General features: G+C 46.4%; 1 protein-coding gene across 2 annotated transcripts in view; it reads right to left on the reverse strand.

Moving 5' to 3' along the window:
- Window positions 1-27,911, reverse strand: part of ZSWIM8 (zinc finger SWIM-type containing 8) — a 3,132,642-nt gene that overhangs the window by 583,202 nt on the left and 2,521,529 nt on the right. For both annotated transcript variants that reach the window (XM_069610680.1, XM_069610679.1), the window contains one exon: window positions 17,099-17,575. In XM_069610680.1, the coding sequence (XP_069466781.1) occupies window positions 17,099-17,575 (477 nt within the window). The remainder of the gene's footprint in view (window positions 1-17,098; window positions 17,576-27,911) is intronic.

A 27,911-nucleotide genomic window follows, 5' to 3' on the forward strand; every position in this document is an offset into this window, starting at 1 on the left:
AAATCACCAACATCCAACAAACCATACGAAGCAGACCGTCTGATCTGACCACATACCCCACCTGCACCCAGGAGGAGCACCCAAGCAAACTACGAAGCGTTCCAGAAATATCAGTGGAGACATTCGTCAAACTGGTGAATGAAAGCAATAACTCAGGGTCCCCCAAAGACCCCTGCCAACCAGACATATACAAATCGATTCTTAAACAAGGAACGCCCATGGAATATCACAGGAACGTCCTCAACCATTCCATCGCAACTGGGAAAGTGCCACAAGCCTTCAAAACTGCATAAATCAGGCCACTACTCAAAGATACAGCGGGAAACGTAGAGGACCTCTCCAACTACAGACCCATCTCCAACATCCCGTATACAGCCAAGCTGCTTGAGACGTACATATACAGAACAATCCAAGAGCTTATCGAAGAGCACAGCATACTAGACCAGGCACAAGTTGGCTTGAGACCACAGAGGAACAGAATCAGCTCTACTCTCAATATGGGACGATCTAAAAATCAACACAGACTCGGACAAACAGCACTGCCTTGATAGTCCTAGACCTATCGGCAGCATTCAACACAGTCGACCATGACACCCTCATAACGAGATTAGAAGGACTTGGAATAACAGACGCCGCCCTACTATGGATCAAATCCTTCCTAACAAACAGAACGGAAACCGTATGGATGAAACCCTTCACATCCAGCCCGAGAGATTCCACCTGTGGTGTACCACAAGGATCATCCTTCTCCCCGCTACTATTCAACATCTACCTGTATCTACTTATCAGAATCATCAAAAGCCACAGCCTCACCTGCTACAAATACGCTGACGATACACTAATAATCTTCAAAATAAAGATAACCCGGAAAGAAACTCAACGCTAGAAAACTGCCTCGGCAATGTATTCTTCTGGATGAACTCCAACTCCCTCAAAATCAACCCAGGCAAAACTGAAATAATGATCGTTGCAAAAAATGGAGGAGAAAACCAATTCATCTCTTGGCCAAGGGAACTCGGGACAAACCCAGCACCCTCGCCGATTTTGAACCTGGGGGTTCTGATGGACAATAATCTCATGCTAGAGCCACAAGTAAACTCTCTTCAAGAAATGCTTCTTCCTCCTGCGAGCGGCAAAGAGGATCTTACCGTTCCTATCGTTCACCAACAAAGCAACCACCATCATTGCCCCCATGATGTCCAAAGTAGACTACGCCAATAGCCTATACCTAGGCATGCCTGAACGACTCTTAAAAAACTACAACGCATTCAAAACGCGGCAGCCAGACTACTTTTGAAACTACCCCAAAGAGAACACACCGCACCAGCGCTGAAAACACTACATTGGCTACCAATAAAACAACAAATACAATTCAAAACAATGTGCATTACACACAGAGCAGTACACAACAAAGGCACTGAGTTCCTAAGAAACAAACTGCGCCTACATCAACCATCAAGAATGCTCAGAAGAAGCAAAGACATCTGCCTGGAACTGAAACCCTACAACAAAAGAAAACTTGGAGGATCCTCCTTTTCTCACCAAACCCTGAAAACCTGGAACAACCTTCCAAAGTACATACGTAACACAAGAAACCACCTATTATTCAGGAAATTACTCAAAAACGGGCTCTTCACGTCATAATTACAAAGACCGGCCACAGGGGCACACACACAACTAAAACATCAATGAACAGAGCGACTTCGATCAATCAATGGGGAAAAGCCAAGGTAAATATCCCACGACATACTACACGACCAAACGGGAGACGGCCGCAATATGACCAAAAACAGTTAACATAGCAAGACAAAGACAGAACCACTAGGACGAATCATCAAGAGAACCATGACCTTAACTATTACCATCTCCAACAGCCCTAAGGACAAAATATAGAGAGGGAAAGGAAGCACTGCACCACGAGCTCCAACCCAGTGGGTGAGAAACAAAGTTTCATCACTACACACTGTCCACCAATACACAGCAGTAAGCACAATGCCCCACCACACAAAAACTACAACTAAACAATAGCCCCAAGGATGTTCACCCCACGGAAACCAAAGAAACAGTCAGGACAGAAGGAAACGAATGACTGAATACACAGGCTCACCAAGACGGATCCACTAGGAAACCACATCAACACGACTCCGACCCTGAACCACTCAAAGCCTCAACCGACCAGGCTCACACTAGAGAACCTGAGAATAGATATTACCTACCCAGTCCCACACCTGAAGATTAGGTTCGGACGCACCTACCAATCCAAACAATACTCCATATGATACAGCTGGATCAGCGCAGCACCACCAAAGCGAGTCGGGCCACGAGGAACCAGCAACAACCCAACCCACAGGTATACAACCCTAACGGAACCATAAGTACCTGAATCAGGATACAGACCCCACTAACCCAACCCTCAATCTTCTGCATACTTAAACGCACACAAAGCCACACAACCATCTCTCTCCCAGCCATCCGCATGCACTTTACCACACTGCATCAACAACACAAACTTCACCCACAGCACTCGAGGCCTCGCCCGATCCGATACTAGCACCAAAGCCCAGCACTTGGTGTATACCAAGCTGAAGCTGCCAACAGCACACCACTTCTCCCACTCTCCTTCTTCCCTCCTCCCGACTAACCCTACCCATCCTTCCTGTTTACAGATCCGCCAGAGCACCTGGGGACCAATTCCGTTGGTGATGGTGCACTATACAAGTACCTTTAACATAACATAACCTAACACAGGCGGTCAGTGCACCCGAAGCCGAGAATCCTGGTAGGACCATTTTAAATAGCTGGGGATCAGCTTGCATCGGCTGTACACTTCATGTGAGGTGTATAATCAAAATACGTAATAAGAAAAGGAACTTTATAGTCTAATTCAGGTATAAGGCTATAGTACAGTGCTTTGTAATCAACCAATCAAACAGGCGCTGAAACAAAAGAGATCACTTGCTCCTACATTTTAGAAATGTATTCAGCAACACGAGGTAATCCAGCACATTGGTGAAATGAATTAATATGTGTGGCTTCTGCCCATAGATCAAAAGAGCCCTTATCATCATTCACAAAGACAAAAGATTGAAGTCTATTGAAAGCTCAAATAGAAGTAGCCTCCAAGGGGAGCACAATTGCCACAGCCTGATTATATTGCTTAATTCAGAAAACGCAGTGCTACCTAGTAAACGCTTGTGTAAATACAATTCGATTGCATGAGGTCTGAGACCTATGCAATTCTATTCAACAGTAAGTCCTGAGAAAGCCAGCACTGAAGTAATTCATACTAGAATAAATACATGGGCAAATGTCTGGGTAATTTAAAAAGGTACATCCTGAAACAGTACATATTGAGTTAAGCTCAGCATAGCATGGCTTTTCAGTACAGGGCGAAGATCAGAACGCGATAGGGGCACAGAGAGAGAAGCTGTTAGGGGCACTCTGCCCCTTCGAAGCAGTGAAGAACAGACACATTCCTGGGCACAAGCTTCACTCTCGGAACCTTGACGATGCTTGGAGCTAGAATATCGTAAAGGAACACAACACTTGGCTCATGTTTCTTTTTAAGCTGACCCATGAGGTCAGGGCACGTAGCAACCCGGCCTTGACCTCATGGGTATTGTTGGGGGAAACAGATGAGGTTTACAAGTTAGAGGCGACGAGACGACCTTTCGGCAGGACACAGACTGCATCTGGAAAAGGAGGCAACCACAACAAGTCTATCCACCAGCCTTACAATGAACACAACACATAAGATCCCGGTGACAGTGCTCTCGCAGAATGTAAGAGGCATGAACACCCACATAAAAAGGGCCAAACTGGAGAGACAGGCTTGGAAGCAGAAAGCAAACATTCTACTGTACCAGGAGATGCATATAAAGAGAAGTGATAAAACCTGTTTCAAGATAAAGGGAGTGAAAAATGTCTTCCAGTCAAATGCGGAGGGGAAGAGGGCAGTGGTCCTGGTGGCCATTAAGGTCCCTCTGAAAGCATAGATACACGACCACAGATCCGACAAGGAAGGGAGGTATGTCTTCCTGAACATTACGGTGGAGGGGAGGCGGATCACCCTGGCGTCGGTCTACGCCCGCAATGTGGGCCAAGAAGTGTTCCTCATGGACATGATGGGATCTCTTGAACAATTTGCGACGGGAGGAATCATATTGGGAGGAGATCTGAACCTGGCTTGGAATCCCACTTAGGACAGGTCGGGTAGGAACAGCGAAGGATCGATGGCCCCCTCAGAGGCACTAAAGAAGACATTTGACTCCCTCTACCTATGCGACGCCTGGCGAGCAAAGCACAGGGACCAGCGGGGCTTTACGCACTACTCCCATGTCCACAACTCTCTATCGAGGATAGACTACATATGGGTCTCTACGGCCCTTCTAGGCACAATCAGAGAAGTGGAAACGGGCCCCATCGTCCTCTCCGATCATGCCCCAATAACTTTGTCCCTGGCACTCAAAACCAGGGAGGGTAGGGTGTGGTCCTGGCGATTTCCCTCGGAGCTCCTGCAGGACCCAGTGCTGGCGGAGGAAATTCAGGAGAATATCGACACATATTTCAATGAAATTAACACAGGGGAGACCCCACAAGACCCGGTGTGGGATTCCTTTAAGGCAGTCCTGCGGGGCGAATTAATAGCAATGAAATCCAAGAGAGAGAAACAACTAGCGCAATGGGAGAGAGACCTGGAATCTCAACTGCGTGATGCGCAGAGGGAGGCAGCGGCTAACCCCAGCAGGGCCAAAAGGCGGGCCATGCAGCACATCCAGGGCCAGTTGGAGCTCCTGCATACCCGAAAAGTGGGCCACACGCTCATGAGAACGAAACAATGATACTACATCCTCACCAACAAGGCGAATGCCCTACTCGCTCGGCAGCTCCGGGAAGTGACCAGGGAGAGATCCATCTTGGTGCTGGTGGATCCCTCTGGTGCCCGGAAAACGACCAATGACGAAATGGGTGAGAGTATGAGATCCTTCTATCAGGACCTATACACCACCAGTGCTCCAAAAGAGGAGGACCAGGAACTATACCTTCAGAAAGTACCCCTCCCAAGTCTGTCTGAGGAAGCCCGGGAAGCACTAGACATGGACATCTCGCAGGAGGAAGTACTGCAGGCCATCAAACAACTCCCCAAGAACAAGACACTGGGCCCGGATGGGTATACTGAAGCCTTCTACAAGAGATTTCGACATGTTCTGGCCCCCAGATTCACAAGCCTGTTTAACACCTACAAATCAAGGGGTAATATCACAGCGTCAATGAATGAGGCAAAACTAGTGCTCTTTTTGAAGCCGGATTACCATCCCACCCTCCCAGGATCATATAGGCCGATTGCACTTATTAATCTGGATGCAAAGCTTTTTACAAAAGTTCTAGCTAATAGGTTAGCAGTACACTTGTCCTCCCTGGTGGATGCGGACCAGTCGGGTTTCGTCCCCACAAGGCAAGCAGCGGACAACACCAGGAGAGTGTGCCACATAATAGAAAAGGCCGAACGCACAGACATTGAGGCTATACTAGTCGCCTTAGATGCTGAAAAAGCGTTTGACCGAGTGGAATGGTCGCAGCTCTTTCGCACAATGGCACACGTGGGCTTCGGGGACTCCTACATGGGGATGTTAAAATCAAACTATAAAAGTCCCTCCTTAAGAATCGCTGTCAACAGCTTCCTGTCCAAAACTGTCGCGCAGATGTGCCCGCTGTCCCCCCCTCTGTACGCCTTGTTTTTAGAACCTCTCCTAGCAAGGATTCGACAACAGCACCTAATTAAGGGAGTGCATATGGGCGGGGTGGAACATAAACCAATGGCATTTTCTGACTATATGCTGCTGGCATTGACCGAGCCAACCAGATCCCTACCCACACTGATGAGCGAGTTGGAGGCATTCGGAGGCATTTCAGGCCTCAAAATAAACAAAAACAAATCAGAGGTACTGAATTTATCGGCTGACCCCGTAACTATCTCAAGCCTGGCCCAGGAGCAGGGAGTGCAGCTGGCACGAGACAAGATCACCTATCTCGGAGTCAAACTCACCTCCAAGACGAGTTAACTGTACACTGCAAAATATCCGGAACTGCTCAACCACCTTCAAAAACTGCTGACGAGATGGACGCCACGGTCTACCTCGTAGTGGGGGCGCATTTCAGCGGTGAAGATGATGATTCTCCCTAAAGTCTTGTATTACTTCCAAGCCCTTCCAATTAGACTCCCAGGTCTTTCTTTCGCTCTTTAAACAAAATGGCATCCGCATACGTGTGGCAGCGCAGGAGACCGAGGGTGGCAATGGCCACATTGACAGCAGCTGTTAAAGAGGGGGGCTTGGCCTTTCCACACTTTAAGAGGTATTAGGAAGCGGCGCAGCTGCGAGTTGTTAGAGTGGGTGGCAGATTACCCACAGACCAAATGGGCAATGCAGGACATAGCCGTGGCCGGGGGCCCGCTCTCGAACCTCTTGTGGTCTCACAAAAGGTACAGACACATGAACACACGAATAAGCGAAATACTGAGCGCCCCCTCAATGCATGGGACTCAGCAACAAAGAGAAGAAACCCAATGACACACCCTTCTCTGTTTACGCCGCTCTTCCACAACCCGACTTTCCACCGGGGATAGATTCAAAGGCCTTCATGTCTTGGAAACAGGCGGGCTGTACCAGAATTGGCAATATGTGCAAAGGCAGGTCACTCAGGTCGTTTGAAGACTGCATACAAGATCTGGCAGTGGCGAGGACAGAGAAATATCGATATGCTCAATTGAGTCATTGGCTGTCCTCCTGGATCAATGAAGAAGCGGGAATGAGAGACCTTACGCAATTCGAGACCTATATGATAACATATCCAGGTACGTGCGGGTTGATATCCAATCTGTACGCACATCTGAATTCGCAAGGGGAAGAAATTAGTTGGTTGTACATGAAGAGGTGGGAGGGGACGCTGGGGATGGAAATTCTGCGCTCCCACTGGGAAGGAACTTGGTGAAACTTTGCCACTCTGACAAAATCCATCCACCTGATGGAAATGTGGCAAAAAGTTCTGCTGCAATGGCATCTAACTCCGAAGAGACTGAAGGACATGTATCCAAACACAGAAGATTTATGCTGGCGTGGAAGTTGTCAAGAAGGCGACTGGAAACACATCTGGAGAGCCTGTCCGAGCATCACCCCTTCTGGAACGAGGTCAAGACACAAGTGGGGAAAATGGTTCAAGGGGTCGAAAAAAGCTAGAGCACAGCTTATGGCTGGCCGGCATATGGGACCCCACACAGAAAACACACTCCAAGCGCCAACTGAAGGTGATCATGGTTCTGGTTGTGGCAGCCTGGCTGGTCACAGCCCAAGGCTGGAAGCAGCAGATGGCTCACACAACTCCAATGGATAAGAAAGGTATGGAACTTTATAACTATGGAACGGATGTCATGTAAACTGCAGGGAGACACCCAGAACGTTCATCTGAACTGGGGCCCAGTTCTCCAATTTCTCCAGAGTGACTATATGCTCCAATGGTGCCCCCATAACATTTGTATCCTTGATATGTTTTGAAGCTTAACTTAGTGTTCTTTGCATAAGACTGGTCGCAATGTTAAGCCATCTCGAGTCCAAGGGAATTCGGGGCGGGGGAGGAAGGAGGGAGGTTTTCAATGTTGATTCTTGATGTACTTTAAAATCAATTTTAAAAAAATCCATAGCTACGATGTGATGAAAACCATACTAATCCATAGACAAAAACATAGAACTCAACAGAACCTGTTAAACATAAACCTGATACTATGCTGCACGGCATAATGTGCTCAGAATGATGAATCTACTATTAGATAGCAGAGTCAGTTAAGTGTTCGCGTCTGTTATCAGTGTAATCTGCAAACCGTAGAATCAAATCCTGGTAAATTGTTATACCCTGGTGTTAACGTGAATTTAAGTGAGTTAAGCAAATGAGCTCTTGCACTTGAAACCAGTAATGGGATTTAGAATTAATGATCCAATAATTGTCCGGACTGCGATCTGGAATGGGACCAATCCCATTCCAATACAGAGTTGCACTGGCGACGGGCTAGGTCTTGCTAGGTGGCCTCACTATCATCCAGAGGGAGTATGGCCTCCAGAGATGCTGGTTTGCTTGACATTCCTTGGGGTTCCTGTTAGGCAGAATCCTGTGCAGTTCCCTTGGGGAACACTGCAAAAAGATTAAGACAACAGGAGTAAGCAGTAAACCCAATTGGTAGCAGTCTGTACCACCCAGATTTACCTGGTAGCTGTGGCTGAGCAGTCAGACCTCTCTCAAGAAGAGTAGGGCAGTATATAGAGGATACACAATAGGGCTAAAAACACAGTAGAGCAAACAAACACTGACCAGAGCTTTGTATAAAAAGTATATAATTATTTATTTAAAACACACTTTAGGCAATATACTAGCACTCTAAATCAAAAGCAAGTTAAAACACAGTCAGGTAAAGTATACACACCTCCCTTGATAACTATCAGACAAGTCAGAGTTAAAACACCACGATTTGTTAAAACAGATGTGAGCGTGTAACCTGATGACACTCCAATAGTTCAGTTAAAGGGAGAGAAAAAGGCAGAGCATAGAAATAAAACAGGTCCCAGCACTTTTAGGAGTTCTCAGCAAGGGAATAAAGGCAGTATATACTGTAGAGCCAAAGTTCATAGGCCAGGCCCACTTTAAATGGAGCAAAGCGAAATGTGCCCAGGATCACACGGTTTAAAATGCACTAAAGGTCTTTGCAGAATGTTCAGAAGAGGTTGGGGCGATTCAAGAAGGTAAAGTTAGAAGGTCTGGGGCCAAGCCAGTTGGAAAGCCAAGGATTTAAGGGCCACCTTGGGCACACCGAAGAAAGGGAGGCCAGGCAGGACACAGTACCTTAAATAGAGAGGAAGCCCGAGCGGTGGCAGTTGTTCCTTGCAGTGGTTGCAGTTCGTTGGATCGACCAGGGGAAGAGAGGATCTCGTCGAGGAGGAAACGTGGAGTCGTTGCACTGCACAGGGATGAAACCAGCCGCGGAGTTCGTCGGTAAAAGGTGTGTTCCTTTTATTCGCGGTCAAAGTGGTGAAGCTTGGCTATCCGGCCGCCGGGGTGCTTGGCACAGACTATTCGACCAAGAGGCGTCTTTGGAAGGCAAAAGGGAGAACTGGTTGGTCCCACCAGCTCAGAGGAAGAAGACTCGTCCAGCAGAAGATCTTCTCTTGTCGTTGCGAAAGTGGTGAGTTTGTTGAAGCAGGGCTCCACCGGGGGTGTAGTCGTTGCAGATGGCTCAGCTTCTTCCCTCTTCGGATTCTTAGGTCCTGTGGCGACTTCTGAAGTTCCAGTCCCAAAAGCCCTGCTTTTATGCAGAAAAACACCCATTCAACAGCCTAGCTGTCACTCACACATGCTAAGTGGTGAGCCAGGCGGCTCACCACTGGGCCAATCAGAATTGAGTGCGACTTGAGTTGCTAAGGCAACGCAGTCCAGGGTGCCAATTCCCATCCCCACACATCCTGTGGAACCCAGACAGAGTGGCACCATTTGGAGGGCTTCTGTGGAGAAGCCCGCCAAGAGTGGAACAAAGGGCTCGACCTTGGTCTGAGTTACAGAGACGGACACGAATGCCATTTTTTAAAAGAGTTCTGGCAAAAAGACCCAACCGTTGATTTAATATTAAATAAATAAACCAGCGGTATCTTTAACATTGCACCAAAAAGTGGTGTGTTTAAAATCAATGGGAAAATCCCATAGAGAATATTCCGGTGGAATATTTTGCGTGGTAACCACTGCCACCAGCCAGAAACTCGACAAGGGGGGACTGGACAGTGCCCCATTGAAAACAAACCCAGGGGCAATATAATTAACCCCTTCCAGTAGTTCCACAATATGATGGTTTGTACTGGTTCTGTTCATAATTTAAGACTAGTAAAGTCAATGGTGACTTTACATGCCCTGGGAGACAGTAGTCAGTCCCAGGGTATGGAGTCAATGTTTGGGGGTCAATATGACACCCTTGTGTTACTGCACTGAGGGTGCTGTGTAACACATACACAAACAACAGATGATACCCTATGGAGTAAAAGACCCAATAGCCCAAAATCACACAAATAGTCAGAGACATATCTCAAGTCATGCCTAAGAGTGGGAGTAAAAAAGTCACACTCTTAGCAGGAGAAAAAAACAAACCCCAAAAATCCAGCAAAACTGCTGTGACTCACTATGTTTGGGAAATTAGCCTTATAAGAGAATTCTCCCTAACAGTTCCCCAGTTCATGGCCTTTTGAGTGGACATGCCTGAGGTGTAATGGTAAATAGTGCCCTTTGCACAGGTGGAGATGACAGGGTAGGAATTTGACTGGACGAATCGCCTACACAGGACCAAAGCACACCTTTATACAAGCTTTCATCAGCAAAGCAGTCGCCAATAAAAACGAAAACCATATTGGTACAATAAAACGAAATCTTTTTCGAAATTGAAAATCTTTTCAAACCGTGCTTGGTCACAACTGTCCTTCCGGTGCAGACCAGCATCAACAAGCCAAATTGGGCAGAATGTGTCAGCATAATTAACCCCTATAACTTGACATGACATAAGAATAGCTCCTAAATTGGTAGAGCTATATTTGTTTTTTTGATTCTACCTTCCCAGAAGCAAAACATGACCAATATTTGTTTTCTGATTTAAACAAATATGGTACCACTAAAACCAAACAAGTTTAGACTCTAAATATCTCTAAAGTGCTGAATATCAAAATATGAGGACATTATCTATGTTGCACATTGAGGTTAGGGGAACTGTTCGCCTCGAACATATCACCATAGTATTTACCACTTGTGGAACTCTTTTGCACACTTTTTTTAAATACGTTTTTATGCATTTGTGATCAACTTGTTTGGTTTTAGTGGTACCATGTATTTGTTTAAATGATAGAATAATAAAACATGACCAATATTCGTTCTATGTTAATAAAAGAATGAAATGAATTTGTTATTATGACTCCTGACCCATCACACTCCTTTCTACTTTTTTGAGTCCTCAATTTGAAATATTGTCTTTTCTGTTCCTTGAGACATCACTCATTGCTTTTGCTTAAATTTCTCCCGATGGCCACGGTGAAGGGGATACCCATCCTCTTGGTATACATAATTTGAAAAAGAACCGTTGTGATTACAGTGAAAATATATTCCGTAAAGTGCAGGCGCACCCAGTGCCAATGCACATTTGCTGAAACCTGTAGAATGCAAAATCATTTGCAAAGCACAATGTATTTGTGTGAATGCTATACACTGTGAAATTGTGAAAATCATATCTCGCCTTTTACAATCTTAACTTTTCTATACAATCTGAACTTTTCTATAAAGCGACTATGTTGCCACGAGATTTGCAATAAAACATTAAAGTGCATTGAAATGTGCATATGGTGGTGTCTGTTTTTTGCCTCCCTTTTCGGAGCCTACACCAAGGGGAGATGTTGAGTGGTCATTCCGCAGACAACACCTGCAGCTAAGGTCACAGTCAATCATTCTGCCATCTAAAAGAGGAGATGTAAGTATTGTATATTGTATAGATGCTCAATTAGGCAATTTTAAACCTGCACAGTATAATATACTGTCCCGGGAGGATAGCTCAGTAGCAACGTGCTCGCCTTGGAAGCAAGACAACTCGAAGCAACATTGGTTCGATCCCCAGGTCCGCGATTAGAAACCGCAGGGTATTTAAGCGCGTTATAAGTATGCAACTAAGACAACAAAACAAACAATTCTGTAACAGCACCTCGATGCACCCGAGCTGTGCAAGCGCTTTAAAATGCAAATAAATAATGTGCGTATGTAAGCAACCAGGGAGTTGTGTATTTTAGAGACTAGCCTGCAGCAAGCAGAGTCTATGGTAAACATGTTCTATCTGGAAACATCCTTATTAAACAACCAGGGTGTTTAGCTAAAGTAGAAGTAAACGGGATACAGTGTTAATAACCATTATACAGTCAGTGCCATGCAATGCGAATATGCTGTCTAGTAGGGAACAGCCTATTGGAATACAACGGATTTTGTGTGAAAGACACACTAGCAATATTTAGCTGGAAGCAAAAGCTTTTTGAAGTAACTGACAGCAAGATGCACGATATCGCCAAGATTTTTTAGCGAAACCAGGTTTAAGTCAGTCTGCAAGAAGTGAGAAAAAGGGTGTGCAAGAACCCCGTCATGTTTAGAAAAGCTGTTCTAAAAGGCACACGAGAAAATGTTCTAGCACCAGGATGGTAAAGCTGGAGACTGTACAAGTACTTAATGGCCTTTTCTGTAATACTGAACAAGTTGTACAGGTAAACGTAACATTTTTCTTCTGCACTGATCTCGTAAGTGGGAGTAGTCGGGAACGAAACTCAGACACAATTTAGCCATGTTTTTGCTCAAAGACATATTGAAAATAAAAGGGCTTGGGAAAATGCCTCTCTGACCCTGCTCTAAGTGGAATTTGCCTACCTGAACAAAAACTAAGGATGTGTCTGTGTCAGAAGGTCCAAAATGAAAACTTTCCTGTGTCCAAAGTTCTATTCTGACCCTCACACTAAACGTAAAATCTAATGTGAAATGGGAAATGTCTTTAACCTTGGAAGGTTTGGGAAAGTGTTTACAAAAAGAATTTGCATCTATCTGATTGTAAGGGTTTTATTAGCAATTGTCTTTCCCTTTTAATGTCAAATATATTCTCTCTTTCTCTCTCACTTGCTTATTGTTCATTCACTTGCATTCATCCTACCCGCCACCCCGGATCCCCATGGCCTCTAGGAAGAATCACAAGTTCGTTGGCTTTTCCCTATGCACCCACAATCACCGGAGTGGCGCTTTCATCTTCTCCATTCTCACCACAGTCTCTGCCTGGTTTCTTCTGGGCTCGCGGGTTCCACTTCCAGCATCTGCTTCGCTCCGGACTCCGGTAAGGAAAACACTGTTCTTCTCGATCACCTGTGAACGTCCAGGAGTTCCTCACAGCTCCCGCAGCGGGTCTTCTTCGCTCTGCAGCCTTTGCCTTCTTTGCTGGTTAGCAGCCTGGCTCCATCACGCTGGTACTCACCCTCCGTTATCCTCAACCTCACTGAGAGCGTAGTTCTCACTGGCCTTCAGCAGACATTGATGTTCTGCTTCACTTGCCTTTTAAATTTCCCGGGCACAGGTGTGTATGAGTAAACACTAGAATGCTCAGTGTTTGGGGCTTTCCTCATTCTGCATTGCTCGGTGGTGGTTCTTCGTCGTCCCAGTACTTTTGTCATTCTGGGACATGAAGTCCCGGTTTTGGAATTGGCTCGGCAGACCTGGATAGACATTTTTAGAAGTCTTAAATAGTGAATGATTCTTAGATGAATAGTAGGGGCGAATTGGAGAGAATGATTTCCTTATTCCTCAGGGGAGAAGGAGTGGGCGTATAACAATAGGCCATGTAGGTGTTTGATATGGCAGGGTTATTTTCACGAGAAAATGGGGGATACCATGTCCCACCTGATGAAGCCATGACATCTCCCCAGAGGTTGTCGCTCTCCATGTGATGCTCCCTCATATAGCCGTCCCCAGGGTCAGTATCAGGTAGTGGCTGCCATCCCCTGGCCACATGGGAGGAGGTGACTGCCGGTAAACCATTGATGACAGGTTCATCCCAAAGATCACACCATTTTCGGGTCCAAGCCTGGTGCAGAAAGACACCCCATCCTGCGAGCCTGCTACATGCATATCAGTGTTTCAAGCGGAATCACTCGCTCACTCGTGGGAGTGCAAGACCATGCAGCCGACCACCACCTGTCACAACTCCAGCACCCCAGATGAGCGACATGATGATAGCCAGAATCGTAATACACTGCTGCTCGAACAAAGCACCTCCATCGAGAGTATTCAACGTTGTGCAAGGAAGGTGCTGTCAGCATTGCAGTGAAGACCATTGCATTAGAATTGTCTCCAAGACGCACATACTCCGCCTGTCTTCTTGCCAAGGTGAACGTGGGATACACAGTTTACAACATTCTTGCCACTGCAGTAGCATCTTCTTGACCTTGGCACCGTGTTCGCAGCTGGGAAAGCTACCCGCATCTTGAGTGTCAAACGCCACTGGGCCTGTTTGACAAAGCCAAAACCAGTTTTTGTTTCTGCAGAAGATTTGGCTGCGTTCACAGTTTCATTTGAGGCCTGTTTCAACAAATACAGAAATTCTTGCACAGACCAAAAGTGCACTGTGTATACTGAGGAACATCGCCACAATTACGCCAACCAGTTTGAGGTACATGGCTACTCCAGGTTCCCCTTCAGCTGAACCCATAAAGGTGGCCAGCTAGAGGCGACTTATCACAATTAGGTTGGGGCCTTCTATGTTGGATGGTAGCCCAATATAGCATGGATTTGCAGCGGGGATGAAATTAAAAAGGTACTCTTGGGAGTTGCCCTCTGTAACATATGCTCCCACAGGGAGATACTGTTGCCATGCCTTTCAGCTTGCCCTATTGCGACACTAAAGTATGGAGCAGGGAGGAGGAGAAATGGAGAGATGACATGGGGGAGTAGATACAATCCAGCCATGGATATACAATCTTTGATCGTCAGGTTGGGCATGGAATCCGGCATCCTCAAGAAAAGGTACCAGATGCAGCAGTTGGTCAGACACAAAGACGACAATCTTCTTTTGATCAGGGTGGCAATAGTGGGCTGGAATTAAATGAGTCAGACATGTCCTTTGAAGCCTATGTTGATGCAATTGTGGCTAGTAATTCTAATACCTATGTAGTTTATACAAATGTTGATGAAGTGGGATCCAGATGATGATTATAAGTATTCATGCGTGATGCAACAGACAGATAAGGTATATGATGCAGGAATGTGATCAAACCAGAAATATAAGGCAAAGCCAAGAAGTAATACCATAGCTCATATCTATCTATTGTCTTTAGAATAAGTCTTCATACATTCTACTGTAGATAATGTAAACACACTGTGTAAAAACATACCTAGAGCACATATGCCAAGCAGACACATGATGTTTGGGAATGTAAGAAATAATGTCTAAAGTGTATTAGAATTCAAAAGCATGAAGCCCAAAGAAATTACTACTTGACTAGTGCGAGTACCTCTACATACCCAAAAAATGCATAGATTTGTGATGCCTCCAAAACAGGTGTTAATGTTTTAGTAAGAAGGGGTGGCAACTTGTAAATGCCGCTATCGGTGTTGCTTGTACTTTATATTGGGTTTCATCATCCTTATTAAGCAGCTTCCATATTCCCCTTACGTCTTTGTCGACAACATTTTTATCAGAGAATGCCTGGCCTCATATTTCACCCCTACTTTATTATTGCATTTGCCAATTTTTATATTGAATTTGTATCTGCTTTTTCCGGGTATTATTTTTAGTCTTCTGATCATCACTTTCCTTTTTCACTTTCCCTATGGCCTGTCCCATTGCTCTTTTTTTTATATCATCACCACACTGGTGTTGATGTGTTTTTTCTGTATATGAGGCTCCAGTCAGGGTATTATACCACCACAAAGCACTGATTTTGGTAAACATTGATAGACTTAAGGTTTTCAACATCAAGAAGAGTGAACCGCAACACAGTGTGCAGTGTGGGGCAGCTATTCCGAGATGGTAGATTAGTTGACTTTGGAATGAGGGTTGGGCGAGAGCACAATATATGACATTCTTGAAAATATATGTTACATTTGCAGGAAGTTACGGCCAGAGGTACCAAATGAATCTCCGTTCTCCATCTTGCTGCAGGTGTTGTCTGATCTAAGGGGGGGGGGGGAGGGTGTGGGTCAAGAGTGACTAGCATTTATAAAGTCTGGAGATCCATGGGATTGAAAGATGATGTAGGCATAAGGGAGAAATGTGGGTTGAAAATGGGGTGGGGGGTTCTCAGAAGGGGAATGGGTGAGGGCCCGTGCAGTCACTAGGTCAGTGTAATCTAATTCGAGTTTTAAGCAGATCCATTTTCTTTTACACAGGAGTTTGTCGGACGCCACACTAGATTCAGCACTGCTCCTCAGGGAGTTTGTTCACTTGCCATAAGTGTGAGGATCGGGACCTGGGCTTTTTGCACTTGGTCTGGTCATGTCCTTGGGCAATGTAATGAATCTATGGGAGGAAGTTACGAGTTAACTGCAGATCAGTGGATTGTCACTGCTTCTTGATTCCAATGTGTGTGTTCTGGGGATTCTGCCTGCAAGGAGAAACGTGCACTTTTACACTAGAAACCTGATATCACTGGGCTTTTATTTAAGCAGCAACTAGCACTCGGATGGCTACACCCACAGTTATTGCCAAAGGACCCATGGGCACTGCAAACTAAATGGGTAGCTGTGGAGGAGTCAATCTTGCAAGAAAACGCTCCGCATGGTAGGATATGCATGACTTTGATGCTACAGTCCCTGGATGGGAAATGCAGGGAGGAGGGTTGTTTTTGTTGGAAAAATAATAAAGATTTAAAAATAAATGTTTGTATGGTTTACATTAGTGATTTCATTTTCCAAAGAGATGCTTGAAGTACTTATCCTTGTGCTGCCCTCCTAAAATTTCCTAGTTTCGTCCTCCATTCTAGGCCCCAAGTCATCCTTTGCCCAAAAGCATGCTACCTTCTGCCCCTTTTTTTATATATAGGTTTGCTTTTGATATTAAAACAAGGCGACATCCTCCGTTCCAGTGCTGCAACCACCTGAGTATCTGCTAACAATTTTTTTTTGAATGATAACCCTTTTTCAATCTTTTTTTTGGGCATTCAAATTTTGCACAACATACTTGACAAAATACACGTTACATAAACGTTCAACTAAAAATGGACAAATATAGGGGAACAACCAAAGGTGGATCTGGTGACAGACTGAAACCTAAATATAACTATGTTTTGACCAAGAGATGAGTCTGCAGTCAAACTAATTGAATTGTCCAATTTATGGGCCCTTTTTTGCATACACATCCAAGGGACATCACCTTGAAACAGATTAAAATATTGAACCACAAATTATGTAAACATCTTAGTACCATAGAAATAACACTAAAACAGCCCATTATGACAAGTGGATCACTGAGATTAAACAGGGAAGTGTGATGGGTTTCCCATAAATTAGGATTTACCTGAGAGTATGCGGTTCCTGGCACTGGAAACACAGCTGGGCGTGGCACATGCTGGATGGAGTGTCCAATATATTGGGGGCTACAGACAGCAGGGATATGGGCCTGTAAGGTAGTGTATGGGTGCAGTCCCTGAGAATGTGCATGTGCCATTGCAGTGTGTTGCTGGTAGATTGTCGATCCGACAGAAATAACAGGCACTACAGTTGCTGCAGCAGTCACAGCAGTTGCTACGGTCACCGTGGCAGTTTCCTGGCTAATTCGGTTATCTGCCAGACCTCTAACAACTTCTGCAATAGACCTAGCACCGCTTGTGCTGCAGCCAGTTGCTCCCTCTCGCTGGGCTGGAGAGCCACCAACCGTCTGCTCATAAAGCCAGTACCACTGGTGGGCAACTTCAAACAAAACTTCAGGGTAAACCCCACCTCCCTTGGCAGCCTCCTCAACCGCCATGCAGGCTTTCTCCAACATCAGATTATCCTGTGGGAGATAGAAAATTCAACCAGTCAATATATACAGTTTACTCTGGGCAACAAAGTCCATAAAAACAATATAAAAAAGTTCAATTCACAATACAGCTCTTAATTTCCAAATACACCATTCAAATTGAGCATACCATGTTCTAATAATAAAATGTTTGCTACAAATGTGATAAATAGGTTTTACTTTATTAAGTAAAGTATGGTACGCTTTCCCCACCCAGCACGTTGTGCCCCCCATCCTGGCTTCATTACGCTGTCCGCTGCATGCACGGCTATCCAGCAAGCGCAAAACTCAAGGAGCAGGAGACTGAGCAGGTGCAAGCCACAACAAGGAGAGAACACGTTAGGTTAACACGCGGATCATGGAAGCACAAGCGCTGGTATTACTGAAGTTTATTTGGAAAGTTAGTCCAGTTGTGAACCGACTTAGGCTAGGGGATGACACTTAGGAGACCGCAAGGGATCGGCACAATGCTTCGCTATGTAGAGATGGCCCCAGAGGAGGTATACCGAAGATTCCCGCCGTGCGTCAGACAATCCCTAGCCTTTTTTGTAGTGGAGTAACTATGCTGAAAATGTTGGGGGGGGGGGGACATGACATCTGAAGAAAAGGTGCCCCAGCCAAATGAATGTGGACAAAATGGTGTGCCATGAAAGTTGGGGGGAACGAACACCCCTGCTTTTTTGACATCCTCAACAGTTCAGGGATGCTCCTTAAAGCCAAGTCTTGAGACTCCTTTCATAAATACATGGGGGTCTAACGACTTCTTTAATCAGGCCAAATCTAACAATAATCAGGGTAAACTTGCAGGGAGAAAGGCTGAGGGTTCAATGTCAAAGGAATCTGCTATTGAAAGTTTTGTATCTGAAGCACAACAGGATCTGGGCAACATTAACCCACAGAACCGCAAAAACAGTTTGCAGTTGTCGTGTAACCCGGAGAAGAGTGGTTTCAGCAGCAGCGTGCTGGCATAGTCGAGGCCCACCCAATCCCAGATGTCTGGAGCTCACAAGATCAGACACGAAGGAAGGAAATCCTTGCAAATTGAGTACAAGCAAAGTACACCACCAATGCTTGATGGACGCTGCAGAAACAGTGCACAGGAATACAAGTACAAGCTGACGGATCTACTAAAGTATGTATAACTATTTTAATGTATTATACTACAGACATAATAATGGCTTTTTATGATTTTATCATTACAATTACCATACCGAAACTTCCAGTATGTCCATAAAAAAGAAAGAACATTTAACATTGACATATAACCAGCTTTAAATCTGATCTTTCTCCCACCTGTCGCAGATTTGCCTATTCACAGCTTTTCACCAGTCCTATTCATAAAGTGCTTACTCCTTGAGTTTTTTTTAAAAAATGTTTTTTAATATCTATCCACAGGTTTGTGAAATTATACACCAGTGAGATGCAGTTACCCCCAAAACAATTTGTCCTGATGTCATCTCCCTCTGTGATTGTCAGATTATTAATTCCCACCGTCCTCAGAGTATAAATCCTATATGGGACTAAATATTTACAATGGCAAAGTAGATTTTTACAGTCTCTAATTCGTCCATCCCACATGGGCTACATTTACGTTATTTCCTTGTTAATCCAAGCATCTATGCTGAAAGACCGTAATGGAAAAGCTCTTGTTACAAAATAGTGGAGTCGACTTTCTCGCATTTTGTAACTCAAGCTTTTCCGAATGTGCCTTTTTGTCCCCCGCTTTACATTTGATGGGTTTTTTTACTGTGCCGAATGCGCACTAAAAGTGCATTCAGGTTTTAATGAGCTTTTGGGCCGAAACGCTAATCCACACTTGCTCCTGCTACTCCTGATGTATTTACTAGATTACACTTTACCTGCATTTATTCCCTGCAAAGGTACGTACCTGGAAACCCCTTCAGGTATATTGCAGTTCCTTCAATTAGGATGTTCTTTATCATATAATTGCAACTGCTAGATTTAGTTGACAGATTTCAGCAATTCTGGATTTTGTTTAAAGAGAAAATGCCCTCCTTTATAAAACATTTTAATCTGGTGCAAGTAACTCAACCAATGTTGAAATGTAACCTGCTACTCTACGTTGCGGCCTCCACTACAATCCCAAAAATCAATCCTTTAATGGTGTATTAATTAAATTTGGTATTGTTTGGAAGGAGCTTCGACCTTCCTTCATTCCCAAGCGCTTTAGAATTAGGCAAGACTTCTTTTAACTGTTTCTAGGCAATACAAGAGACCATGGGGGAGGAGTGGAACTAAAAAGAAGGCAGTTATTTAAATATAAGGTGTAAATAACGATTAGCTGAATACATTTGTAAATGTTAAATTCTATTTAGTTTTAAAATCAAAAAGCACGATAGATAGAAGCAGGCTCTCTGCCAAAATGAATGTGGCCTGCGCTAAAAATAGATTGCAGAGCTCATGCAGTGTTGCGTCACTGAGTAGCTCTGGCAGAGCACACAAAGTGGCTCACTAGCTGTTTGCTGTCTGTCAAAAAGCCCATGCAGGCTAAGAATCGATGCACACAATGCAGAATTATGGAAAACGAGGCTTAAGGGGAATTACTGCACCAGATAAAAACATGAGTACAATGAATGAAATATGGAGCGCATGATGGGAACATTTTTTATATATAAATGTTCATAGGTAGCAAAATGATGAAAAACACGAGCTACAGTGGATTTTTGCATAGGCTAGCAATATGTAAAGTAGTATGTCCTAAACGGAAATCTGACCATGAAGGAAGGAAGACTGCAACACCCCTTGTAGGCAAGAAGGACTGTTTTGGATGGAGCCATGCCCATATCCAGTTACCATGCTAAGAGTATAGAGGCTCCTGCCTGGCACCAGTCTGGAGGAGCTTGGAACGGAATAAGGGACAGAAAGAAGGCTGTTCAAGGAGCAGAGTTCTTTGCCCCCATTCCTTAATTCTGTAAAGATTACATTTGTTATCCTTGCAAGATAGAGTCATGGCCTTACTTCCCTAGAGGGGTGCATTTATTCAGGTGTGAGCGTGATTAAGGGTACCCGTATAATTAAGGGGTACCCCTGTAAATTGGGCTACCCTTACAGCATTTTCAAATAATAAGAGACCCAAGAAAGGATGATCTTCCGTATTCTCAATTTTATTATGATATATTACTCTTTTATATTGTAAGAGTGTTTCCACAGAACTAATATTCAATTAATCCTGAGAACTTCAATAGGCAGTCTCTGAAGAAAATTCAACAGAGTCCTAATTCAATATGTCTCTACTGTGCAAGAAAGGAGATCGCCCAGGCTATGGCACATTATCGTGGGGAGCTAAAGAGGAGGAAGAAGGAAATAGAAAGAGTTATGGGAGGGCTTTTTGGATGCCCAGCGTTTGGGGAGTTTTTGAAAGGGGATGCATCCAATTTCAAAGGTGAGAGGCTCAGTGGCATGTTTGTCGAAGATGTGGCATGGGTGGGGTACTTTGTTGATCTGTTTGATGGTGGTTCTCAAGCAGAAAGTCAAGGGAGAAGTGACCCTTCCTTACAGTTTGGGTAAGAGGTGGTGTCTCGGGCCATCATGGAACAGGCCCATAATCGAGCACCGGGCCCCGATGCCATCCCTTCAGATCTCTTTCAGGATCATCTGAAACTTTGGGCTCCCTTGCTGGCTAGGGTATTTAATGCCTGTATGGATACAAGCTCATACCCACCCTTGTGGAAGACGGCTATTATTTTTCCCGTCTTTAAGAAGGGTGACCCATTAAGCCCTATGTCCTACAGAACGATCTCACTATTGGACACCTCGTTCAAAATCTTTGGAAGGGTTCTGCTAGGACATATTGATGGAGTCCTGGCTGATGGAGAGTAGGGGTTCTTGCGGACATTCAGTTTGGATTTCACCCTGGGGTGGGTACCACTGAAAAGAGTCTCAATCTTTACTTACTTCAGTGTTCTGTAGGGGGGAGAGAGTGTACCTTGGCTTCATGGATCTGAGCACGGCCTTCGACAAAGTGGACAGATCAAGATTGTGGACAGGGCTCAGCTCTGTGGGCTGCCCGGAGGATATCTTGGTGGTATTGCAGATACTGCATAGTGAGAATGAGGCGTATGAGCGCAGTGGTGTGGGGGGACCCTGCGCTGCATGTTTTTCGGTCAGATGTGGTGTCTGCCAAGGGTGTGCCCTAGCTCTGATCCCTTTTACCCTCTATTTAAATGGCCTTTTAAAGGCTTTGATGACATGAGGGTGGATTTTGCGTATCTGGGGGGCAGGGCATTTCCGGTTCTGGCATATGCAGATGACACTGTCCTAATTGCCAGAACCCCAAAAGGTCCACCAGGTGCTGATCTCTGCTTAGGAGGCTTTTATGGAAAATCTAGGGCTTAAAATCAACACTAAGAAATCTACAGTAATGGGATGCTCGGGGTGAAGGAGGTAGGCAGAGATGCATCCAATGCCCTGCAACTGAGAAATTGACTATCTGGGGGTCAGATTCTCAGAGACAATCACTGGCACGGCGCATATTAAGCAACAATCTGCCAAGATTAGTCAAGGAAATACGCTTGGATGTTGTTTTAAAAATTTACTCCGCCCAGTCGAAAGCAGTCACTTTGTATGGAGCACCACTATGGGGCTTCCAGAAAGCCCATGAGATTCAGGTGAAAGAATACATTTCTGAGAAGGCTATTGGAACTTCCGGGATAGGCTCCCTGTATCTCTATTTATAGGGAACTGGGAGTGGAATTTTGGGAGGACCAGTGGGGTTTGGCTCCTATAACGTTTTGGATTAGGCTTTGGGCAGATGAGTATGCCAATTTATTATTAAGTCCCTAATGGTTAGGGTCAATTGGAGGAAAATCCTATGGCTCTCCTATATTGATGGCGCATTGCCCAGTGGAAATATTAGGGCACTCTCAGCCCCAGTGAATTTGTTGACTAAAAGCTAAACAAGGTCCTATAAAAGTAGTATGCAAGAAGTGTTTAAGAGGAAAAGAGATGTCATAGAGTTTGCAACCAATTCAGACAGCACATGCAGTGATCAGCCGGGTGTCATGGCCACTGGACAAGTCCTTCCTCATCCCCCGGGTCCAATTGGACCCAGTCCTGGCGCCTCTGGCGCCAGGCTCATGTAAAAGTGCCTCTTGCACACTCTGTGCCAAGGCCGTGTGCAGCTGGGCCGGCCGTGGTCATAGAACAGAACTGGAAGGCACGGTGGAGTCAGTAGGCGGGGATAAAGGGAGGGACCTGAGCCAGCCTATATAAGGCCAGCACATCCACATGCCCTCGGTTCGCGTTATTCTGCATCCAGCAGCTTAACGCTCTCCACTGTGCTTACCTACTCATCATTGGACTTCTGCAGCTCCATCCTGAGAACATCTTTGAGAGCGCTCCTCACCTGCTGCCAGCCGCTACATCGTTGTGCACGCATTTTACCGGTATTCCATCGCGGTCGGAGTCGGAGACTTCATCTTACCTGCATCCCATCACGGTCAGAGTCAGAGACTTCATCTTACCTGCATTCCAACGTGGTCGGAGTCTTCATCTTACCTACTCTGGGCGCCCAGTTACGCGGAACTCCGCCTCACTCCATTTTCTCCGCCGTAGCTTCACCCTGCAGCTGCAAATCTTCACCGAGCATCCGGAGGCCATTCTTCATTGTCAGTCTGCACCTGCAAGGAAACAAAGAACACAACAGGTTAGAACTCATATGTATACCGAACACTTGGCCATACCATACAAAAGACTAGAGTCTCCTTAAAAAGAGCAACTTACCTGTCACTGTTGAAACTCCATCAGCCTCCAGAGACCTCTGCACTCTTCTCGCCCCGATTCACTTCTCCGCACCTACGGGGATAGAAAGAGACCTTGCAAGAGTTATTGACTAAATACAGTCTGATTGGACAATTGTTATAATAAACACTTACATTCTAAGTGGATTGGTCGCAGCTAATCTGGATCAACACTTCCACAGACCATTGAAGTAACTCGGTCCGCTCTACGCGCCCCTGCTTGGATAAGCAGGACGGATAGTGCAACGTTTCAAAACAAAAAGGTGAGCTTGTATGGGAAAGTGTTTGCACACTGTATTCTGGCACGAAAGGTTTGGGGGAAGTCACAATACCCCCTCTCCATTTTCATTGCCTCTCATCTTTACCCAGGGGCAACAACCTTCTGTCGAACAATAGGCCCAGCAACCATCCGGAGGGGAAGGCAATTCCGAGAAGCCGAGTCAAGGGAGGGTTCCAACCGTGCCCCAACGCCCCTGCGGAGACCAGGTGAGCGTAACAGAACGCAAAGCCATCCCAAATATCCGCCTAGGCGTCATGGAAACTTCTGAAACCGACCAGTTAGCCAACTATTGGGGGAGCTACGGGCTGAGGTGCATGCCTCAAGACAAGAGACTAATTCCCTGAGGAGAGACCTTATTATAACCCGACGAGAACGAACAGATGATCTGGCAAGACAAATGCTTCAGGCTCACGCTGGGCAAGTCCCGTTACTCGGAATCGCACCAACTCCTTTGCCGCAGCCTTCACCAGAAGTGCAGGTGGTACTCCCAGAGGGGCAGGGGGGTTACACTTGCTCCACCCAAATGCTTTCCTGGCGACCCGAACAAATACGCTGTGTTCATGAATCAGTGCCGCCTCCACTTTTTGTGCTGACCAGGAGCCTTCCCAATTGACAGTGCCATGCTGGCCTTTGTGCTTTCCTATTTGGGAGGCTGTGCAGCTGATTGGTCTATACCATTAGTGGCTCAAGATGACCCAATACTGCAGAACTTTGCAGAATTCCAACGGGAATTGGAAAAGCTGTTCGCCAGACATACTCAAGGGCAAGCATTGGACAACGAACTGCTATCTCTGAGGCAAGGTAGCCACTACTTATTGACTTGTATTGCTACCTTCAATCGCCAAGTGTACAGACCAACTGGCCTGAGGAAAAAAGAACGACACTGTTTTACCGGGGGCTTCGTGGTGAGTTAAAGGACGTACTAGCTCAAGTTGTTTGTTAATCCACCCGAATGCTGCGCAGACTACATTAATCTAACTGTGCAGTTAGATCACCGGTTACAAGACCGAAAAATGGATCGCACAAGGTCGGAAGGGAGATCAGTCTACATAAGGTCTCGGGAAACTCAAGCTAGAGGTCATGAAACCCCTGAACCCATGCAATTAGGGGGATTACGAGCTCCCATTTCTAAGGCTGAATGAGATAAAAGAAGGGAACAGAGGCTTTGCCTATATTGCGGAAAAGCTGGACATTTCTTACGAGACGGCCCTACTAAACCCCCAAGAAGGTGGTAGGAGCCACTGATAACAATAGCAAGGACAAAAGCCGGAAAACTCGGACGCCCGGCAAGCGCAGTGGTCCACTTGTCGAGCGGAATCAAGAACGCTGTAACGACCTCACACTTGGTCATTCCAGTATTGATAGCCCATCACCAACAGCCATCAAAAGTATATGCTCTAGAAGAACAAGTTACTTTCTTACCTGGTAACGTTCTTTCGATGGGATGGTCCGACGACGTATTCCATATCTATGACATGTAATCACCACAGCTGTGCTGCTTCGGAAACTTTTTCGGCGTCTGCGTCCTGCGTCGATGACGTCGATGCGCCGCCGTCGAGGACCTCCTCCGACGTCCGACGTCATCCGATGTGATAAGTAGGACGCACGACGCCAGTAGCCTCAGTTGTAGTTTTTTCCCCCAGAACGTGTGACATTAGTCAACTGCCAGTCCGACACAAAGCCTTGCGGAACGTAAGCTGCAATCGCAACAGAAATTCTGCAGCGGGGAAGGCAGGGCGGGAGCGATATGGAATACGTCGTCGGACCATCCCATCGAAAGAACGTTACCAGGTAAGAAAGTAACTTGTTCTTCGAGGGGATTGGGTCCTCCGACGTATTCCATATCTATGACAGACTCCCAAAGCAGTACCAAATCAAGGAGGAGGGAAAGAATTTAGAAACAAAATTTAGAATAGCCAATCAAATAGCAGAGCAAAGGACCGCCTTGCCAAAGGCCAGATCCTGCCCTCTGATGGAATCGAGGGAATAATGCCGTACAAATGTATGTACTGAAGCCCAGGTGGCAGCATCACAGATGTTGCGAATAGGAACACCCCTCTGCAGGGCAGTAGATGCAGCCATGCCCCTGGTAGAATGGGCCCGCAAGCCAGCCGGTGGGTCCTTACCCGCCAAGCGGTAACACTCCGAGATGGCCAAAATAATCCAGCGGGACAAAGTCTGTTTCGTCACAGCTTGCCCCAAGCGCTTACCAGCGTAACCAATAAAGAGTTGATCGTCCACTCTGACCCGGGACATGCGAGAAACATAAAAGCTCAAAGCTCTCCTAGGATCAAGCCTATGGAGCCTCTCCTCTTCCTTACCAGGATGCGGAGGAGGATAGAATGCCGGAAGAACAATCTTCTGGGCCAAATGAAATTCCGTCACTACCTTTGGAAGAAAAGAAGGACGAACTCGAAGGACAACCCTGTCCTTGTGAAATACAGTGAAGGGTGGCTTAACAGAAAGTGCCTGTAACTCACTCACTCTGCGAGCGGAAGTAACCGCAACTAAAAACACAGTTTTCAAAGTCAACAGCCTCAAAGGGCAAGAATGTAAAGGCTCAAACGGAGCACCCACAAGAAACCTAAGAACAAGGTTTAAATCCCAACCGGGCACCAGGAAAGGCGACGGAGGGAACACATTAGTGAGCCCTTTCAGAAACTGTGAAATTAAAGGGATTTTAAAGTAAGAACATTCTTCAGATGAGCGCTTAAAGATGGACAGCGCCGCCAGGTAACCTTTAATGGTACCCACTTGCAAGCCCCTGTGGGCCAAAGAAAGCAAAAAGGACAGAACCATGGGGATGTCACATGCAAAAGGATCCACATTCTGAACTCTGCACCAGTCGCAGAACTTACGCCAACGGCAACGGTACAGAGACTTAGTTGCGGGCCTCCGGGCCGAAAGCAACACCTCCATCACGTCTTCAGGGAGGTCCCAATCCTTATACCTCAACCTTTCAGAAGCCAAGCGTGAAGGTTGAGGGATCCGACCTCTGGATGGAGAACCTGACCCCCCTCCCGTGAGAGCAGATCGTCTCGGTAGGGAAGACGACGTGGAGGGCAGATGGACAAGTCGAGAAGGTCCGGGTACCACGTCCTCCGAGCCCACGCCGGAGCAATGAGGATCATCCGGGAACCGAACTTCCGTAACCTCCGCAGCACTTGCGGGATGACGGGGACTGGAGGAAACGCGTACAGCAGCGGGAATGACCACTCCACCACAAACGCGTCTCCTAAGGCTCCTTTCGGAGGAAATTCCCGCGAGCAAAACCTCTCGCACTTCCGGTTGACACTGGAGGCGAAGAGATCCACTTGAGGGGTCCCCCAAAGGGCGAAGATCTCCAGGAGAATCTCCTGAGCCAACTCCCACTCGTGAGAGATCGCGCTCTGCCTGCTCAGAGCGTCCGCCGTCACGTTTTCGTCTCCGGCCAGATGAACTGCCGAGATCGAAACTTCCTGCCGGATGGCCCAGAACTCGAGCTGCATCGCCTCCCTGCACAGAGGAAGTGACCCTGCCCCCCCCTTTTTGTTGAGGTAGTGCATGGCCACAGTGTTGTCCGTCATGATCAGGACAGTCTTTCCTCGCACAGTCGGCAGAAAAGCCTTCAGGGCTAGCCTGACGGCCCTCAGCTCCAACAGATTGATATGGAGTCTGGACTCCGACGGAGACCAACGACCGCTGACTGTCAGCCCGTTGGCATGAGCTCCCCATCCCGTGAGGGATGCATCCGTCACGATCATCACCTCCGGCCAGGGTAGCCAAAATGGAGCCCCCTTCATCAAGTTGCCTTCGACGGCCCACCACAGAAGGTCCCGGGTGACCGAGGGCGGCACCTGAACCGGGTCCGACATCCTGCCGGAGGACTGCGACCATTGCGTCTTGAGTGCCCACTGCAAAGATCTCATCCGCAGGCGAGCCTCTGGCACCAGAAGAATGCAGGATGCCATGAGGCCGAGCAACCTCAAGAACTCGAACGCCGGGAGCGTCTGGGCATGCTGAAACTTGTGCACCATCTGCTGAATGTGAAGAGCCCTCACCTGGGGAGGAAAACACTGCCCCAGGGAAGTGTCGAGCACTGCTCCGATGTACTGGAGCTTCTGTGTTGGCGTCAAATGGGACTTCTTTAAATTGAGGGAGAAGCCCAGCCTGTGAAGGGAGTGGCAGGCGACGGACAGATGATCCAGGACTTGCTCGGGAGAGCTCCCCCTGATCAACCAATCGTCCAGGTAGGGGTAGACGTGAATCCCCCCTTGGCTGAGATGCGCTGCCACCACCACCATGAGCTTGG

The sequence above is a fragment of the Ambystoma mexicanum genome, chromosome 8 (genome assembly GCF_040938575.1).
Source record: "Ambystoma mexicanum isolate Mex_15411 chromosome 8, UKY_AmexF1_1, whole genome shotgun sequence".
In the NCBI taxonomy this organism is placed as follows: domain Eukaryota; kingdom Metazoa; phylum Chordata; class Amphibia; order Caudata; family Ambystomatidae; genus Ambystoma; species Ambystoma mexicanum.